The sequence below is a fragment of the Alexandromys fortis genome, unplaced genomic scaffold, assembly GCF_014885135.2.
Source record: "Alexandromys fortis isolate MF-2015 unplaced genomic scaffold, M_Fortis_MF-2015_v1.1 scaffold_102, whole genome shotgun sequence".
Taxonomy (NCBI): domain Eukaryota; kingdom Metazoa; phylum Chordata; class Mammalia; order Rodentia; family Cricetidae; genus Alexandromys; species Alexandromys fortis.
Window position 1 is genome coordinate 4,223,237 of NW_026067984.1, and position 21,282 is coordinate 4,244,518.

Here is a 21,282-nt window from a genome sequence, read left to right on the forward strand (position 1 = left end):
GTGTGTGTGTGTGTGTGTGTGTGTGTGTGTGAGAGAGAGAGAGAGAGAGAGAGAGAATTGGGGGGGGGGGGTGTCCAGGCACTACCACTCTAGACTCAGATTTCACATGTGCAAAACTCTTAACAGCAAACTAATAATTTGATGACAATTCATTTAAAAGAGTAACAAGCTCCCAGGAGACCCCATATTCCTAATGCTGGTGTTCCCAGACAGAAAACGCTGCCTGGGGAAATTATTTTAAGTATTGAAATCCCAGCTGTGCTGTTATCTTAAGTAACAAGAAGTCTAGAACACCTTCACAGAATTAACCAATTCTGCCACTGTGGTGTCAAGACACCTCTACAATTAGGGCCTCAGTGTCTCAGGAGGTGTAGAGTAATTCAAATCACAACGCCCACCACAGAACAGCAGCCTAACGCCAAAGCACCAATCAGCTCTCCCAGGGCTTAAAGGCCCAGTGTCTCCCTGTCTCACAGCGTACCTTGGCTCTGGTCCCAGGCTCACTCACTTCTCCGAGTCTTTCCTATGCATGTTTCGATTCGATGGGCACATCTTCCTGGGCTGTGCCTCTGCCTGGCTGTCTCTGCCGAATGCCCATCTACTAAATGGGCTCCATGAAGTGATTCTGCAGCTGAATCTGGAGCGATAATCAGCCAGCCACAGTGGTGCGCGCAGAATGCCCTTGACTTGAGATGAGTGACTTCTCTAAAGGCTGCCCCATCCAGAGGAAGAAGCAGTGTGATTCCGCCTGGACCAGCTCATCTACACACACACACACACACACACACACACACACACACACACACACCTCTGATGCTGCGAGCCCCTCACTCACTCTCCGGGAGTCACTGGCATTAAAGGGGCTCACCTATTTTTTATTTTAGGCTAACACTTAGCAATTCTTGAAGGACTGAAAAATTATTTGGGAGCTGGGCAGTGGTGGTGAACACCTTTAATCCCAGCCCTTGGGAGGCAGAGGGAAGAGGATCTCAGTGAGTTCAAGGCCAGCCTGGTCTAGAGAGCAAGTTCCAGGAAGCCAGGACTATTATGCAGAGAAACCCTGTCTCAAAAAAAAAAAAACACACAACAACAATAAAAAAAATTATTTGATGACCCCAAAGAAGGTTCAAATAGTTAATATGTTAATATTAACATACAAATGCACACAAAACTTGCCACGGCAAGAGTCTGTAAAAGTTTATTTAAATATCTAAAAAAGTCAAATCAAAGTCTGCTAGTTCCAGTGTATTATTTTTCTAATTTATTTCAATTAAAGCTAAATAATTATATAAATTGACTGCAGCTTTGCTGATGTGGGATTCCCCTCCGGATGCTAGGAATATGTTCTCCAGGAATGAAAGCAGAGTCTCCGTTTACACTTGGCTAACGTCTTAACAACACAAATTTAAAAACTATTTTTAAAGTATTTTGTGGTTAGAGAACTTTTAATGTATACCATGAGCACCGTTAGAAAGCCTGTACTTTATGAAGAAAACCTAAATGACGAGACTGATTGCAGCCAAAGAGAACCCTCTTAAAATGTTAAAGCTAGAAAAACCATAACTAGACACATTTGTCCTGCGCCCTCCCTGTAACCCAGCCCTGTAAGAGGCACCAAGGACTTTATATTGACAGCGCCTGATCCACAGTCTCCCGACACATGTGACACCCGCAGTGGGCTCGATGTGAAGCCACAACCTAACACAGGCACTGGTGCCATGGCTCTCACAGCAATGACTGACTGCAGACCTGGTTATGGAGAACACGCAACTGAGTTAAAAGACAACTATTCAGTAGCACGATCTTGCAGTATAACATCTAGCACGCAGCTTTTCAACTTGGGTGTCGGGGACTGAGTCTGGAACTAGGGAATCAACAGAAGGAGTACCAGGTTGGACCTTGGGTACCACAAAAGGTAATTTCCACAAAGGAGCAAGCACCCTGTGCTAATCCTAATGTCAGCAAGGTTCAGGGAGGCAGCCAGGGTGAGGGAAGGCTGAAGGGAAGGGCAGAGAGGACACACAGTCGTAAGGCTAAAAGAAAATGAGAATATGGGGAAGGACTGAAAAGGTGGACAAGACCCTCAATCACAAAATGACCTTCTGTGCCTGTGCCACACCTGGGAGTCTGCATCTACCAGCAATAATGTAACACAAAATAGGCTGATCTCAAGAGGAGGGATTCAGTGCATCCCTGGGATGGGAATGTGAAGACCTGGCGGGACAGAGGCAGAGAAATCTCTGAAGATGACTCCTGGTTCTGAGAGGGTATGAGGAGTAAAGGGCCCTCTCTTGCTCCCTCCCTCTGTACCTCGCTATATACAGCATGCTGACAAGACTCTTAGCTCAGGGTGCTTGCTCTTTTTACCCGGGACCTGATGCTGGAGAAGAGCCCAGGAAGAGTCCAGGAGCTCAGTTCAGACACACTAGCTTTGAAGTTATTGGTGGACACTAGGTGAGAGTTCTGGGCAGAAGGTACAATCTGCTTGCCATACTCTATGTAGTATTTATATATTATATAGGTTATATATACTCTACATAGAATATGTAATCTCATATATATCATACAGAAACTCAAGAGCAAGTGCTTCCGTCAACAACTGTGCCTCTCAGCTGTGGAGGGCTACCAGGAGTGTCCCGACTTCTGGTGTCCCCACTTCAGGATCCGCCTTGAACTGACTGACATTAAACTGTTTTTGCTGCTCTTCCTAAGCAGATAAAAATGTGTTCTGAGCTGGGAAGTGGTGACACACACCTTTAATCCCAGCACTCGGGAGGCAGAGGCAGAGGCAGGCTGATCTCTGTGAGCCTACAGCCTGGCCTACAGAGCAAATCCAGGACCCTGCCTTAAACACCCCCTAAAAAAAATACATTCTGAAGTTCAAAAGGGACTGGGTTGTAGCTCAGTGGTAGAGTACTGGTCTATAGTATGTAGAGGCCTGGGTTCTACCCTCGGCAGGGTACAAATTAACACTAATGAAGAGCATTCTACAACACTGTACCTAGCCAGGCAGTGACTGCGATTTCTACAACCATTTTCAAAGCTAAAATAACATTATTCATTCCTTAGCAATACTTCAGCCTTTCTGATCCTGTTAGACACTACTTACTGTGCTCCAAAAAGGCTTACCCAAGAGCCGTGTGCTCAGGGAGCCAGCTCAGCGTCCTGGAGAGCATTTACTCAAGGACGAGCTGGAGTCACTCAGGTTTGCTCCCTCTCATCAGAATCTCCCAAAGCAATCTCCTTTTCTCAGCAAAGGAGTAGATGGCTGCTGATATCTGAGAACACCCAGGAGGAAAGGAGGGATGGGGAGGTGAGAAGGAAGACGGGCTTCAAATAGTGCCTTCCTGGCTTGCAACCAAACACAATTACAGAGCAGCCACAGAAGATGATGTCAAGATAACAGAAACAGAGTCTTCACCAAGGCCAGTGGCACTGACAGCTTCCTCAGCTGAGGAGAGTGTGAGGTAACAGGCCACAGAGGCCCCACGGCCAGAGTCAGCAGTGGTCGGGCAGCCATCTAGATTTTTCTCTAGACAGGCAGATCCACGGCAGCACCAGTCACGCTTTCTCAAAGCCCAGACTGCCATATGGCCAAGTTCATGTCTCTAGTCTCGAGTTGCCATAGGCGGAGCTGCTCTAGGATATCTTGACAGAACGCACGGTTTTGCTGAGCTGGCCATGGGAGCTCCACTGACTTCCAGTTTGTCTATCATTAAACGCTAGCACTGTGGTGTCATTCATGAAATTATAAAAAAGTAATTAAGAGGTGTGAAACAATATGAGTGGCCTCCATGCAGACTGAGTACGAATGGTACTAAAACAGAAGGAAACACGGCGCTGGGCTGGGTCTCAGAGCAGAGTCACGTGAATCACTAAATAAACAGGAGGGCCGCAAATCTACACAGAAAATTCAAACAACCTGGGCTGATGTAGCTTAATTCTACGTAATACATTTGCCCCCAGAGAACACGGTGTGAAGGAGGCAGTGAGATGAGCCCTGGCAGGGAGGCAGACAGACAGATGGTGACCTGGTGACCCAAGTCATAATCAAAGGCGAGCTTAGCGGTGGTGGCTCACGCCTTTAGCCCCAGCGCTCAGAAGGCAGAGGCAACCCGGTCTACAGATCGAGTTCCAGGGCAGCCAAAACTACAAAAAGAAACCCTGTCTAGAAAGAAAAAATAAAGAAAAGAAAAGAAAGGGTTCAGAATCCAAGGAGAAGCTGATGCACGCATACACCTTCCTTGCCGTGACAAGACAGCAAAGCAGCCTGTCTTGTGGCCTTCCCCATACTCTGGCCCATTCAAGCAGAGAAAAGTTATCAGACAAGCTAAAAATCCAAGGACATTATACAAAATACCTGACCTCCTCATAAGACCATCAAAATTTAGGAAAGTGATCAATGGAGAATCACCCATGCCCAAGGAAACATGGCTACTAAACCTTCACATGGGACCCGGGACCTACAGACGAGACGCCCATGATCACACTCAAAAGCAGACGGTCCTTCCCGGGTGAGGGACTTTGGAACTGCCTTAAAGAATGCATAGGATTAAAATCAAGGAATCAGTGTCCATGCACACATGTGATGTAAGTGGCTGAACAACCAACTCGCTAAATCCCCACAGAGAAGAACCGCAGACAGTCTGCGAAGAAGACGCTGAAGGCCACTGACTGAGGACTCAGCCCTGGAGGGCATTAGGAAAACACTAACGACGTCTAAACAAAGAAGAGAGCTTGGTCCACAGTAGGACAGCAAGGCTGCCTTCACGATGCTAACATGACAACAGGTGTGCTGGGTGACAACCGTGCAAGGCCTCTCTCGTAAATCTGTATTCTAAAGCAAGTCTCGATGTATTTGGGCTTTGCCTTTGGTTTCCTAAGACATGGTCTTCTGTAGGTCAAGAGGGCTTCAAACTGACAAGGTTGCCAAGGACGACCTTGAACTCCCAATCCTCCCGCTTCTACCTCCCAAGCAAGCACTAGGGCTACAGGCAAATCTACCAAGCCCCCATTCCAACATTTAATTTTAAATCACAAGCTATTGGACGGGCTTGAGGAAGTTTTTAAAATCAACTGAACAATGACAGTTCTGCCCTAGGTAAGTCAGTGAATACTTCATACATGCAGTCAGTGACCAGTCACCCATTACATAACACCGAGGGAATTCTTAGAGCTCCACACTCTGTATTCTAGAAACAGACACAAAGAAGGTCTCTAACAGGAGCCTTCCATCTAGGTCATGATATTATCTTCACACATCAGGAACAATCTCAATTCTGAAGAGCGGAACAGACAAAACAAACAAAAGGAAAAAGCAGGTTAAAAAGCAACGCAGCTGGGAGCAAAATAACAGCACAATACTGGAGTAACGGCCACCAGCACCACGGAGCACAGTCCAGGATGATCCAGCTGTGAGCCACGGGCTCCTGAGGCTGACCTGAAGGGGAAGGCGTTTCTTAGGAGACTGAGAAGTCCTAAGGCTGTGTGTGTGTGTGTGTGTGTGTGTGTGTGTGTGTGTGTGCACAACCAGGAGCACACAGAACAGCAGGAAAAAGTCTTTTTACTGACGGACACTGCACACAACACAAGGCAACGCTGGACTTGTTTGGTGTGCTCTCCTCAGCACTGGGCACAGAGTCTGACCTCGACAGAGGTCTCTAAACAAAAAGGCAGGCCCAAATACACCCCAGGAAAAACAAGGCTAAGGTGTGGCAAACAAGGGAATATTGACAACAGTTTTTTGTATCATTTTAAAACAAAACCAGATTAAATTACTGGAGAACGCAGAGTCCACTGAGGTCAAAGAGAAAGGTATGTTACAGAGAACAGTAAACACATATACAGAGAGAGATGTGTAGAGACCAGTACATCCAGTGACGTAGGGATGCCCAGCAGGCAACAATCTGTCCCCTCTCTCCTTACCTCTGTTCTTGAGAAGGCTCCTCCATGTCCTCTTCAGAGTCACCCTGGAGTGAAAGAACACCCGTTAGCAACTGTTTCAAAGACACACAGTCCCCAACGGTGCGACGCTGAGCAGCAGTGAATAACTAAAGTGACCAGCCATCAGTGGAGATTTAGAACAGTGTCATACAGGGGGGCAAAAGTGGTTAAAAGTGCTTACTCATCTTCCAGAAGACCCAACTTTGGGTCCCAACACCAACATCAGTCAACCAACAAGCACCTGTAACTCTACCTCCTGGAGGGAAAAAAATCCCTCTTCTGGCCTCTGTGGGCACCACACACAGACACACACACACACACACACACAAAAATCTTTTGTTTAATGATGTCATAATGGCAATATAAAGCCATAGGTTGGCAATTGGTCTCTCAGACACTCACGGTAAGTAAATGACCTACTGGCTTAGAACATAGCCTGAACATAATTCCAAAACACTTCAAGAGCCTTTTTTAACATTTTAAGTCTAATCATATAAGACACTAGTCAAAATAATAAGATCTAATAATAAACTCTCTAAGTATAGAAAACATATTATTTAGCTGAGCATGGTGGCCTAGTCCGAGCACTAGAGAGGCAGAAGTAGGTGGAGTTAAGAGACCAGCATGGTGTACATAAAGAGTTCAAGGCCAGTCAGACTGCACAGTGAGATCCTGTCTCAAAAATAAAAAAGTAATTTAAAGACAGAAAAGACATTGTATAGCTCATTGTATATTATATTGTATATTCTATATTAACTGCACATTAATATAGAATACACTATGACATCAATAAAAAGGCCACTAATTTTGTAAATTAAGCAAACATTCCCTTCAAATACTATTCCGTGTATTTCAGGAGGAAACATGAGCAGGGTGGACAAAGAAAAGCCAAGGCCAACTAAGCCCTGCAGTGCCCAGCCCACATTAACCCTGGGGTCATTACGCGGCCAGGCTTCATCTCTGTTTGGAGCTCTGGACGTCCTGACTCTCCAGCTTCTCTCTCCCAGTGCCGCTAACCCTCCAGTCCCTGTCTCTGGTCCTCTCGGCCCAGGGTCCCTTCACTACAAGTGTACTGGGTGTGGAGAGACGGCAGTGGCTAAGAGCCATTACTGTCTTCCAGAGGGCCTGGGGTTGAGTTCCCACATCAGACAGTTCATAAAATCTTCAACGTGCTCACACAGACTGAGAGGACAAGGCCAGACTGCTCTTCTGTCCCTCTCACTGCAGATGTCCCAGCCAAGCTCTGTTAGCAGCCGCAGGAGGGACACTGCAAGCACGCGCACTGCTTACAACACGGTCTTACTTCCAGACCTACACACACACACACACACACACACACACACACACACACACACACACGGACTTCTGCTGAGGGCACCATCACAAAGCCAGACCCCTAGGCAAAACCTTTACTGCTCCCCTCTCTCCACCGCCAACTGGAAATTCAGATCTGCACATTCTCCCCTGTCCTGCCCACTGGCCCACCACCAATATCCCCAAGGCTTGTTTTACAGGGGTGATATACAGGGCTTTGTGTTATGCTTACAGGCTCACCTCCGTTCCATCCTACAAACATCACTCCTTACCACCCATCGTACGCCTAGCTTCCAGTGTCCCTGCTCGGATGACCCAAAGGCTGAGGCGAGAAGGTGGAGAGTTCCCAGGCCAGCCTGGACTAACAGTGAGACCCTGTCTCAAAAACCAGAAGGTGCTGCAGAAGTTCCCAGTGTTCATGGGACTACTCCAAACTCTTTCAGGACTACGCTGGACTACTCAGGGCTGGGTCCCTTCTGGCCATAGGTCTCAAGTGACCCCTCGGGAGACACTGGCCTCTTCTGTTCTTAATTGTCAGCACTCAAAAGCTGTCCCAGGCATTACCAGCTTTCTCTCCTCAGCAAAACCGAGCTCTCAAAGAACAAGATCAAGTCCTCTATTCCCACCCGCCCCAGTGCCCCAGGGCCCTTCCACTGGCCATTTCCACCCCATGCTGCTTTCAAGAGCTCAAGTATCTTTTCAACTAAAACTTTCCCATCACTGCCTCTCCCTGTCTGCGTACAACACGCATGCCCGTCAGACAGACCGCATGGCTTAGAACTTTGTGTGTCTCTCACCATCCATGTGCCTCTGTTTAAATGGCAGGGTCCATGCGGCAGGTGTTTGGGTTTACTGTACCACCATCTGCACCTGAAACCGTGTTTGGCCAGCAGGCTTCGTACAACCCAGCTGTCTCTTAGATTCTAATACTCCTCGGTATTTTTTGAAAACTTCTCACAAAACAGAACTTGTATTTCCCTCCAACACGGGCACCATTATCACCACCACACGGTGCTCAGAGAGCACTGAGACACAACACAGCCAAAAAACCTCAGGCTCGAGAGCTAAACGCTTCCTAGGTTCAAATCCTCCCCTGCTACGTCTTTTGCTTGTTTGTTGCTGGACACAGTTTCTCTGTGTAACCTTGGCTGTCCTGGAGCTCTCTCTGTAGACCAGGCTGGCCTCCAAATCACAGAGATCCACCTGCCTCTACCTCCTGGGATTAAAGGCCGGTGCCACCAATGCCTAGCACTTTTTTTTTCTTTCAGTTCTCTGCTACTTTGTTATTGCAGCGAGTGACTTACTTAGCTGTACAGTACCTCACTGTCTTCAGCTATAAAATCAGGCAACAACGCCTCACACTCTGTAAGGTATGAATATAAAGATGATGCTGATAGTTCTCAACCCATGTTAGTTATTATTTTTCAATGTTGACAGGAGAGTAAGCCAAAAATAAACATCTATGACAAAAAGATTTCCAAATACCAGTTAATGATTCACTGACCAGAGTTCCATGCTATTACATAATAATGTACCTGAGATTAAAACAAACAGATGTTCACTGTCTTGTTTCTGGTTTCACTTTCTAACAATTTCTATTATCCATACCCCCAAACTTAGACGGGGAAATCAAGAAAACATGGTATTTTTAAAGATCAGATCTTCTTTACCGAATCAGAGAGGTTTAACGGTGCCATGCCAATGCTTGGCGTCTGCATCAGGGTCCCAAGTCGGGCTGGCCCGCCCATCCCACCAGGCCCCATACAAGGTCCAGCATCTCCATTTCCACTCTATGGTGTTCAGGAGTGATTCCAGGCAGACTGGAACCAACAGGACACAACAACAGGGCAATGAACACTCAGGCATTTCATCTGTAATCTTCAGGATTGAGTAACTTCATCAATAACAGTGGAGCCAGACATCATGGTGACCACTGAACGCCCACTACATAGGGAACATGGTGGGCCACAGCAGCGCTCTCAAACCTCAGCAGCCCAGACTCATGTATGGGAACCCGGCTGAGACAAACATGGCACACACAAGCAAAGAAAAGTCAAACGGGACAAGAGATGCAGAAGGGAGATGATGGGGACAGCAGGAAACCCCAGAGTCACAAAGGACCTAGCCCTACGGTGCCTCCATGCCACAGTCAACATCCATGGTTCACACCACAGACGACGCACTGGGCTCAGCGGGTCCCAAAGGAGGGAAAGGAAAGAGACCCAAAGGCCAGAGCAGATCAAGGGAGCACCACAATCCACACACACGGACCACTAAGGTGCACAAAGCTTGCTATCTTATACGAATGCAGCTGCCGCCAGACAGCCCATGAAAAGACAAGCATGGCTTCTGTGCCATCACTGGTTCAGGTACTGCATAATCAGAGAACGGAGAAAGATCTGTAACTCTAACAAGAAAGCCTCTCATTATGACTGATAATTTTCTGTGTTACTATTCCAAACAAAGTCCTAACAGGAGACCATATAACAAAAATATGTAAATAGGGATGGGAGCACAATCCATTGCCACTCTCGGGAGACAGACACCCCCACACGAACAACACCCATATCAGCCTAACCACAGAGTCCATCACAGTGGGTTATCTGCCCTGGTGCAGCCCCTTCAGCAAGGGAAAGTGTTTGCGTTTTCCAGTGACGGAGCTTATGAGTTGGCTAAGAAACCACCAAAATGACAAGCTACCGGGATCACCGAGGTCAAAGAAGGTCATCCTCAGGAGCTCCTCTGAACTTAGTATAAAAATACCCCGCTCTGCAGGTGAGAAAGCTGGTAATGGAGATACGGTATGCTGGGCCCAGATACAGCCCAGTGACTAGAACATGTGTGTAGCCCGTGAAAGGCCCTGGGTTCCATCTCCAGCAGCAACAACAAAAGTGAATTAACAGGCTAAATAGTGGGAGGATTCATACCTAAACACTTAGAGACAAGAGGGTCTGGCAGCTTGTAACAATTACTAATGATGAGCAACAAGTTCTTAGTCACTTAGAGTCCCATAAGAAAAAGTTAAAAGGACAAAAACCACTTCTGTAGAAAATCAGTATTGGCAGATCCTTGAGCACAACTTGATGCTCAGCTCTCATTGATAACTCTTAGGTTCCACAGGCCTTTCTTAGACTTCCTGAGAGGACCTGAAAATATTCTCCAGACTCTTATGACATACACAAGGAAACCTTCTGAAAGTAATTCTAAATTCCTTGAAGAGAATCTCTTCCAAATGACCTTCTTCAGAACACTCTGTATCTACGACACACGCATGGCGCATCCCTGCCCAGGCTGATGCCTAGTGGTACAGTGTCTAAAGGGCACTCATAGAGAGATGACAGATGCAGAAAACTATACATACTAGCCTCACTTCCGACATAGCATGCATTAAAGTACCTTAGCTATCAAGGCCTCTATGGTGAGCATTCGGGTATGACAACTTCTCAACCGTCACCATTTTTACAAACTACACTATGCACGTGAAGTAAAGATCAAGCCAGAAACTGGGCATTTCATAAAATAACTCTTGAGCCTATAAATGAAGTCATGTTACCAAAGGCCTTGGCATTTCCATTTCGGGGCCACAAAGAATATATCTTTCATGAGGGCAGAAACAATGTCTATCATTTATTTTCTGTTTGGGCTGGCCTCCATCATGACCCACTGAAGACTTGGAGGCGTCACTCGAGCTACAATGCAAAGGCTCATCTGTGCATCTTAACCAGGGAAACCCTGCTTCCCGGGAATACTTGGAGACTTTCTCATTGGGTAAAACTGGTGTTTGGAGCCAGGTCCAAGGGAAGACACACAGTCCTGTAGCTCCAGCTAACTCAGGGATGAAACAGGAGGATGGCTTGAGTGAGGGAATCTGAGGCAACACTGCAAGATCTTATTTTAAAATAATAATAAAAAAAGAATAAAAACACCCGCAGCAGGGAGAGGTACAATAACATGACATGAAAATGCCACCAGCATCCAAGGAGCAGAGATCAGAACGATCTTCAGCATACGACCGTGAACAGGGAAGGCCCCCATCAGGAAGACGGCTCTGGCTCGAAGGTGGCTCATACCACCAATCAGCCACTGATATTCATGAATATAACTATTCAAAGTAAATGCTACCGAGTGTTTAGGGTGGTTTTCAGCTAAGGTTATGAATGACTTTGAATTTGGGTTTTGTTTTGTTGGTGGTGGTGGTGGTGGTGGTGGTCGTGGTCGTGGTGCCCCACACATACACTTTTCAAAGCAGATGTATAATTTAGAATGGAGGGTAAAAAAAAAAAAAAATCCATTTGGTAAAACAAAGACTGCTTGCTGGTGGGGCTTCTTCTCCAAAGGTGGTTCTCCTGCGGCCTGCTGGCCTCCAGAAAAGATCTAGGAAATTGTCTTCTAAAAAAGAAAAAAAAAGAAACCCACCTCTCTCTGCCTGTCAGTTATTATTCATTATCCCTGGCCAAATGAATATTCCAAATTTCTCAAAACCACTGCCATCAACGCTTCACATCAGAAGAAAGGTAAACCTGGAGAGGTCAAGAAGTTACAGCTCACGGCCCTGATTTTGATGCTGCCACCAGCATGGGAAGTAATAAACACTTTGAAAATTACCATATGCAAGTTAATATTCTCTTATCATTCAACACCCCTCCCATCCCCAATGCATTTTGGGTCTCTACGGCACTACTGGTGAAAAAAGTCTTCAAAATTATGTTTAAATGGGCATCTTTTGCAAGTCAGTGGGAAATTCTTGCATAATTCAAACATTCTATGCAAGACAAAAGCTTTGCAATATCCACTGCAGTCTGAAGCCCTCTATGCTACAGATTCCCCCAATAAAACGATAGCAATTATTTTTCCACATGTAATCATTATCTCATGGGGGGTGAAAAAGACCTGAAATTCAGGTTCTTAAGTGGGTGTATTCTAACAGGAATTAAAGACACTTGGAGAAAATCCAAGATTATACGCCTTTAAAGTCACTTCTTCATCCCAAAGCTACTTAGGCTAATGGTGAGCACCACTCACTAACATTTATGAAATCAATATCTCCATTGTGTTCAACCCTCCATCTACTTGCCATCCACACCACACCCGCTTGCCCAGACCCAAGTCCCCCGCTCACCCTGGACCACCAGCAGGCCAAAGAATCTGCCACCAGCCGGGCACAAGGCTGTGCGACACCCAACCTGCTTCAAGTGGCCTGGGCACCCACCTTCGGACTCACAGCCTGTCACTGGCGCGGGAGGAGGCCGAAGGGCCGCCGTTGCCAGGTGTTCAGGCTCCGCACGACCGTTTATTTGCCTTGCAAAGTGACCCGAACGCTCCTGGGCGACGGGGGAAGGCCGGCAGCCTCCAGGCCTCTCCTCCCTCGCACGCCGGCACCCGCCCTGTCACCTGGTCCTCCTCACCTGAGTGGGCAGCAGGAGTTCCCCTTCTTCAGCCTGCCACAGCTCCACCACGTTCGGCAAGGGCTCAATCGCTGTACGGACACCAAAAAGCACACCGCGTTTGTAAGGCACGGAAAAGAGACGCTTCCTGTTTCCTCGCCCGTCCCCCCCAGTGCCACCCGCCTGCCCCAAACAAGTCTGCTTCTCCTCTCTCGCAGCGGAGGCCACCCCGAGGGGGTGAACCGAGGATGCAAAGACAACGTCCAGCCGGCGCCCCCCGGGTCGAGGAGCTGAGGGCACGCGAGCACGGTGCGGACCCGGGGGCGAGGCCGCCTCATTAGGCACGGCGATCCCCAGGCCACCGGGCTGAGGGGAAACAAAGCTGCAGGAAGCCGGGCGCGGCGAGGCACCCGCGCGCCACACAAAGCGGGGGATGCGCCCGGGGCGCAGGGGCCCGCGCACAAAGGCTCCGGGGCGCGCGCGGCTAGCGGTCCCCAAGCCCCGCGCTGCCCCGCGCTGCCCCGCTCCTGAGCCGGCCTAGGGCCGCCGAGGGGACGATGCGGTCGCAGGGCTGCAGCAGCCCGTCTTCCCCCTCGCCGAGCCGCCCGGGGTCCCCTTCCTCCGCGATCCCTCACAGATTTCAACAGTTCCCTTAAAAGAAAGGGGGGGCGGGGCGGCGAGGACTGCCAGCCCCGACGGCGGGCTGACCTTGTCCCTGAGCCCCTCCCGGACGGCAGCAGGACAGCAGGACCTGGAAGACGCCCAGCAGAAGGTTCGCCGCAGCTGCCGTGCGGCGGTGGGCGCCGGGCTGCGGCCGCCGGAGCCCCGCCATGCTGGTGCTCGCCGCGCTCTCTCGCTCGCAGCGCTCTCCTCCTCTGGCTTGCTGGCGCCGCGGCAGCCTCGCCGCGCCCCGGGCCCGCCCCCGCGCCCCGGCCCCGCCCCCGCCGCCGGCCCCGCCCCCCGCCGGTGGTCCCGCCCCCGCAGCTGCTGGACCGCCGCTCGGCGCCCGCGCTCGGCTGGCTCCGGAGCGAGTGTGCTCCGTCCGCCGACGGAAGGGATGGAACGCGGCGGGCGGCAGCGCAGGGACGAGGACAATGCGAACGCTCGCGGCGCGGCGTGGCGCGCAGCACGTGCCCCAGGACCCCCGGCAGCCCACGGGGAGAGGACGTTCTCCTGAATGCTCTTTGTGGGTGACATCCCGGTCGCGGTCGTGAGGGACGGGGACGGTAACCCCGGGGGTGGGGTTCTGGGAATGAATGGTAGCCCAGCGCAAGGCCTGGGACAGGATATTAGTGGAAATAATGCTGTGGTTGTCAGGAAACGCGAGTGCAGCCGCATAGCTGCTGCCAGTTCTGCAGCGAGGATATCCGGTGGCTGCGAGGTCTGTAATTTAGAATCAAAAGCTCTCCCAACACCCGAGAGGCTGACCTCAGCGCCGCGTGGCGGTAATGCGCTCGGCACCCTCTGTGGAGACCGTCCAAGTCCTGACAGGTGGGAGAGCTTCGTCGTCACTCAGGCCTTCAGAGACCCTGCAAAAGTCCCCACCTTCGGAATTAGACTGCAGAGCTGAGCCAGGCGGCTCAATGTAGTGGAAGTGTATGGTCGCCCGCCCATTTCCAACGTTAGTAAGCAGTGTGTGTCACACTTGGAAATATATTTTCTGCCCCTGTGTTTTAAGTTGATTTGCTGCGTGCAGCAGACGTAGCTCATATGAAATTCAGAGAGTGAGCTCTCCGGTATAAAGAAGGGACGCAATGGTGCACACCTGTCTGCTTACATTGATCTAATGTTTAATTGCTTCTGGGGCCTTCCAGTCTAGACTATGGGAAAATGTGGTCACACAGCAGGTCAGATGCTGGACAAGGACAAAACGAACGACAGACACTCGAGACTGTGAACCTAATCTCGCTGTCTGGATGTAACTCTAAATAAATGAGGTTAAACCACCTGATTTCTTTGCCAGGCTTAACATTTGATAAAAGGAAATGTCTGCATGAAAAAAGTCCCTTTGCTTTGCCCACTTTGAGAACTCCAAGTGTATCTTACTTTTTTTTCCTGGGTTGCCTGGAAACATGCCTAGCAAGGATCTCCTGTTGCATCCCATTGTGATCTTTTCTCCTCCTCTGGGTTTATACTTGACTCCTGGACACTGAAATTACCTCACGGTGTTAAAGGGTCTCCGAAAAACCAAACCATATGCACCGGGCCGAGGGTGTAGCCTGGCTAGCACATGGGCTCTGGGTTCAACCTACAGCGCTACAAAACCAGCACTTGCGCAGTTCACACTAGTTTTCATTTGGTTTCCAAGTTCCCTCATGGGCCTATTTATTTACCGTATGTTAATTCTAAATCTCCTGTGCTAAGGAAGCAAGCACACCCTGACAGCAGGCTTGATTTGAAAGTCACAATGTAAAATTCCTCCAACTTTTAAATTACCTCTTTACTAATAAAGCCCCACAGTAACACGTTCCACACTGTCAAGGAGAATTATTTAAGGCGGAGGAATACTGCTGCAGGCTCCATCTGAGTGTGCTCTCATTTATTCTCCTAAACGAAGGCTTTCGGGCCAGCCCGGTATTTTCACATTGGAGTCTTTCTAAAGTTGACGGTTGCTCACCAAGCCGACAGCGTGTATCTGCAGCGCCATGGGGCTGGGTAGGATACAGGACCACACAGCTGTCTTCTTAGATAAATCGGACCCACTTAGCCTTCTCTGGAGGTATGGCTCATGCTGACTCACGAGCAACAGGAAAGTTATAACTCATTAAGCAGCTTCCGTGTTTTAAAGTTCTTCTCCAAAGATGACACCTGGGCATTTGTGCTGTGTTTCTGACAACCCCCTTTGTCAACAGTAGTCACAGACGGTTAGAACTGAGAATCTGAGAAAAAAACTTTATTCTTTTTATTTAACTTTGAGGGGTTTTTTTTCTTCAGTTAAATCTACATCATAACCTAGAAACAAAACAGAGCGGAAAACAGTAACAACAGAAAACCCACCCTTAGCGCTGCCTGATGGCCCAGGCCTACCAATTCCTAGACACGCTAAGGCATAAAGAGCTCTCAAGGCCATCCTGGGGCCACAGAGCTCATGCAAAGACGGCCCAGGTGATTTTGATTTTGTGAGACAGACTTTGTCTCAAAAGCAAAAAGGAAAAGCAGGCTGGGGACATAGCTCGGTGGTAGAGCCCTTGCCTCATCCACAAAACCCTGGTTTTAATCCCCAGCAATGTAAAACTACAACAAAATCAATTCTGATTTGGAAATATCAGTGATATTAACAATGTTTTTAAACCCTTTTAAGTGCTGATGAAAAGCAAGTCTATACACACATATCTCGACACACCCTGATAAAGTGGCTCACATGGTAACCCCCATCACCCTAACCTCTAACTAAGATGATCAGACACGCCAGCTCAGAGAGCGGCTGTGAAGACAGATGAGTAAGGCATGGTGAACATATGCCAGGAGGTGCCCAGTAAATGCTAGAAACCATGTTGCTATTTATTCCCAGTGTAGAGGCACAGCACACCTATAAAGTGCTAAGTTTGATATAAACACTTCAAACGCATGGATCACCTATTATGTCATTTATCACCCAAACATTGGGAAAGTTCATGCACCTGCAGCAGCCTTCTGCTGACCCATCTGTCCAGCAGTGTTAGCCCCACCCTAATGAAACGAGACCAAGAGTTTCACTGTACCACCCCCACGGCCATTGGGATCTAAGTTTCCACTCTGGCTAGAAGGAAATGTCCACATCAGGGAAGGAACTTACTCCTGAGGTGCAAACTGCCCCCTTGACAGTGTCGGAACCTATTCCTGGGATGCAAACTGACCCCTTGACTCAAAGGCACTCTTTTTACAAAGACTTTTCCAGTGTTATTTTTATTGTTTTGTTTTTTTTTTCTTTTCTTTTCAAGACAGGGTTTGTTTCTCTGTGTAGCCCTGGCTGTCCTGGGCCTCGCTCTGTAGACCGCGCTGGCCTCAGAACTCAGAGAGGCAGGCCTGCCTCTGCCTCCTGAGTACTGAGGTTAAAGGCGTGCACCACGATGCCCAGCTAGAATTGTTTTTACAGTTATTTATCTGTGTGGCTGTATGTGTGCACGCTACACACGTGGAGGTTAGAAGATAACCGCAGGGCCATTCTCCCTACCACGTGGGCTCTAGAACTTGAACTATGGGCCACGGGGCCATCAGGCTGAGAGGCAGCCGTCTTTGCCCACTGAACCACCTTGCTATAACCTTGCCCCATCTCACCTCCTGAAGCCTCCAGGCTGTCCTTCAGGAAGGTCCTCACTGGATGCAAAAACTAAGTATTTCCTGGGTTTCTAGATTGTTAGGAATGCGTTTCTTTCTTTATAAATTACCCCATCTGCAATACTAGGTGGGAAGAGTAAAGAACAAAATAAGACATTATGCAATTTTCTTGACAGCCTCTTCCTCCCCTGCCCAACCTTTAAATCTGTACACCCTTCATGCCCCCTCTATTGGACGCGCACAGCCCTGGGTCGCTACTGCCTATGGGATGAGTCTACAGATGTCAGGCCAACTGGAAGTCCCACACTTAATGCTGCCACCTGCTTCCCATCCATAGCCCACTGTATTGTAAGCCTCGCAAATCTTACATGTCTCAAATTCACAATTCCATCTGTCCAAATTCCTTACTCCCTAGCCTTCCTAAGTTCAAGTTAATGGTACCACCTAGTTCTTGAGCCAAAGGCCAGGAATCATATTTAATTCCTTTCCTTTATATCTTTTAAATTTATCAAAAAAAAGTCATGTGTCCACTTTCAAAATGTGTCCCATCCCTCTTCCCCACTCTCTCATGTCTTTCACTGGTCTCTCTGCTCCCACCCAAGCTCCTTAAACCTCAGTCGTACCAGAACCAGAATGGCCAATTCAAAATAGAGCTCATGCTACATGTAAAACTCTCCAGTAGCTTCCTGTAGTAGAAACAATTGATATTCGAGTAAAATCGTCCTGTAAGAACTATGAGAGATCTATCCCTGCCTACCTTCTGACCACTTCTCCTAGCTTTTCCAGTAACCAGTGGTCTTCCTGTTCTGCGAGCCCACCAGAACTGAGTCCATCTCCGGATCTTTGTACTTTCTGTCTTTTTCTAAACTTTTTTATTATTATTATTATTATTATTATTATTATACTTTAGTTTATCCCTGGCTGGCCTGGAACTTACTATTTGGATCAGCCTGACCTCAAATCCAGAGCGATCCAGCAGTCAGTTCTCTTTCCACCATGTGGGTGCCCAGGGAACAAACATAGGTTATCAGTCTTGGAAGCAAGCACCTTTTCCTGAGGGGCCCTCTGAGCAGCCCCCACTTTCGTCCTCCTCCTTTACTGAAATCCTTTGTCCTGACTGTCGCCTCTGACTCTTGCAACCCATCCCTTATGAAGTGCTGCTATGTTTGCTTGTACAGGGAGTGACCATGCTGAGCCCTAGTTCAAGGATGCCTGAACCAAGGACAGCATCTCATTCTACAGACTGACTCACTGACCAGTGGCCAAACCATGTGGCCAGGAACTATCTCCTGCAAGAGGAAGCCCTCCTTCTAATCTGTTGTTGGAAACTTTTGGTACCTACATGTCTTGTAGAATTCAGAAGAACTTGACGGAACTAGCTATGTGACCCTTATTTTATTTAGAAACGACAGATGGAAGGGGAAACAACCTTCAAACCATACCTCTTACTCATCCTACCATCCTGTCTCTTAAGAAAAAAGAGACAAGAACATAAACTAGAAACCTACTTTTTTTTTAAGATCAGGTTTTACTTCTACTTGATAAAGGATATTTGTCGTAAATTTACAAGACCCTATGAAGACCCAGCTATAGTTGTGAAGCTTACGAAACAAGCCACACCTAGCTAAACACTGGCCCATTTGCGTGCCATTCCAGTGATAAATTACAGGCAATGTAAAACTCAGTAAAAATCTGTCATACATTTCTTTTGAGTCTCCACTCATCTGAACATACAGGCCTGGCCCCTCGATGGACCTTTGTGTGCTCTGGCTGATGGCCTACTGAGATAGTCATCTGTATAAGCCACTAAGATAGAAAATGCATTGACTTAACTAGTTTCACTCTGTGACCAACATTATCTACTTGGGGAATCAAAATGTATAGATCCCCCACTGCCATCCTTGCTTGTTTTTCTCCCTTATTCTTGGAAAAGATAAAGTGCCCAAGAGCAGCAAGAAAATGGAAGCAATATCTTGGTAAGATGGTCTCGGGGAGACTATTACTCCAGATCCTACATAAACTAAAGGTGAGACCTAGCCCTGCTGTGGGAAGCAGAGGTGCTACCCACTCTTTCAACTCCATCACCATTTAAACCTTAAGGCCAAGAACTCAGCCGCTGCTCTGAGAAATGATGATTGGAATCCTCCTGAAGCATTTATGATGTTCCATGCCCTGCCCTAAGCACTCCCAATAACCCCCATGGGATGTAGGCTCTCCTGTTATTCCATTTTTCACACGGGGAAATGGATGTCTTCGCCACTTCAGGGTGCTCTATCAGAACACTTGAAGGGTGGTTTAAAAATGGCATAGATTGGTTCCCCGGGATGCTGGAGGGAGGAGTCAACATGGATCCAGTCTGGTGAAGGCCGGAGGATGCTCTCCAGGGCTCTGACCAGGCACTAACCCCTTTCATTAGGATTCCTCCCCTGTGTTAGTGATTTTCTCACCACTGTGACAGCTCTGACAGACTCCAGCTCCTAAGGCTCCACGGGGGACCTACATAGGAGCCTCGGGGAGCATTTCACATCCAATCATAACATCCCTCGGGACCTAATCACTTCTCAAAGGGCCACCGCCTAGCACTACCACAGGTGAATGAGAGGAGGCACTAACATTGGGCTCACGGCACAGATAAGAAAGCTGCCTTAAGTCAGTAAGAGCAGAACTAGAACTCAGAACAAGTTCTTCATGGATGCTTTTGGACATCCTCAAGGGAGTAGATGGTTAATGTGGCCGCTGTTGGACAGTGACCGCTTGAATATGTGTCACCAGAGGAAGCCGGTGTATAGCCCAGTGGTCGAGCACAAACGTAGCCCCCATTTTAACAGACCGTCAAAACCTCGGAGACAGTTTCTGGTTATTGAACGGTCCAGGGTTCCAGAAGCGGCACCACACTGAGCGACAGAGATGGGGGTGTCTTCTTCCCATTTAACTGAGTAGCCATGTTGTCCTATATGGATTAAGCCCTGTAACTCCGGCTGTCCCAGGAGCTCTCCAAATTCATGATATAGCAGCTTCCAGAGCTAATGACCATGTATCCGACACAGCCGCCTGAATAATCTCCCTGTGACGCTTTACAGCCCGTAAGGCACTTTGTGAGTTATAAAACGAGAGCAGCCTCCACGGCCCTTCCCACTCCCGTGCTCGCGTGGTTTTCTGTCCCCACCTGATGGCTTGAAAGCAGAAACCTGAACTGCAGCGATCATCATTCCCCCCTGCTTCAAAACTCACCATGTAGAGCAGCTTCACAGCGTCCTGGATCCGCGTGCTTTCAAATTACAGCCATGTTAGGTTTGGCACATAAAGTTCAAATAACAGCCTGCTGGTTCAGCATCGGGGAGCCTCACATTAGGAAGGAGGGGGGATAAAGGGAAACTTTTTGTTTCTTCCTGAGTACACTTGGCTAGCCAAGCTAGAGTCACTTGGCAAAGTTAAGAAAAATAAATCTAAAAGGGGGGTGGTCTGAAGAAGCATTTCGGGGGCACTGCAGGAGAAGAGTGACGGCTCATGTAAGGCAGACGCCAAGTCAACTTCATTTCCAGGCTAACAGAAACTGTGGCCCCCACAGATACCCCTCCCCAGTTCTTCCATTCCACAGAGGTTCAAGTCCCAGCCATCCTAGCCAGGGTACGGCTTCCCTATTAGGCCTCTAAGGGCTGTCTATGCTGACCACCAACCGCAAAAGGAATGCCATAGGTAAGCTTCGACCTGCCCTAATCCTGAGATTTGCCCTCTTTTCAAAAGCTAACAAGAAGAGGAAGAGCCAAGCACGGTGGCGGCAGGTGCCTATAGTTCCGGCTACAGCAGGCCATGGGGGTCATTTCAGTCCAGAGGTTTGAGAGCAATCTAGGCATCAGAGAAGTTCCCCATCTCTACACACACACACACACACACACACACACACACACACACACACACACACATAATAAATAGATAACAGGTTGGGTACATAGTAAATGCCTATATAAAATAAAACAATAAAGTGCCCTGTCAGTGAAAGGGGCAACTGCTCACCTAGGCAGAGATTACGAGAGCCTCCCTCTGTCATGGAATTAAACAGCGGAGCCAGGATTCAAACCCACGCAATCTAGCCCATGACTCTACTAATATGCCAGGACATATGGCTACAACAGGCTAAAATCAGTGTGCATGCATTCCTCTCTGTCTCCCTCTTTGTCTCCCTCTCTGTCTCATCTCTCTCCCCTCACTTCCACTCCCTCCATTCCTCTTTCCTTCTCTCTTCCTCTTTCCTCCCCTCCATCTCTTTCCCCCTCTCTCATACCCTGCCCCACCCCGCGCGTGTGTGTGTGTGTGTGTGTGTGTGTGTGTGTGTGTGTGTAAAATAAAAGTATGCCCTATGGATGCAATGAGATTGCCCACTGAG

At 48.4% G+C, this 21,282-nt stretch overlaps 1 protein-coding gene across 6 annotated transcripts in view; it reads right to left on the reverse strand.

Annotated features, from left to right (window-relative positions):
• Tmem131l (transmembrane 131 like) overlaps positions 1-13,529 on the reverse strand; it is a 115,754-nt gene extending 102,225 nt beyond the window's left edge. For 4 of the 6 annotated variants that reach the window (XM_050158829.1, XM_050158827.1, XM_050158828.1 and 1 more), the window contains exons 1-3: positions 13,350-13,529; positions 12,663-12,733; positions 5,926-5,969 (exon numbers count right to left, since the gene is read on the reverse strand). In XM_050158829.1, the coding sequence (XP_050014786.1) occupies positions 5,926-5,969; positions 12,663-12,733; positions 13,350-13,473 (239 nt within the window). In that variant the 5' untranslated portion in view covers positions 13,474-13,529. The remainder of the gene's footprint in view (positions 1-5,925; positions 5,970-12,662; positions 12,734-13,349) is intronic. The other 2 variants (XM_050158826.1, XM_050158824.1) reach the window with 1 other exon arrangement.
• Between the last annotated feature and the right edge of the window lie 7,753 nt (positions 13,530-21,282).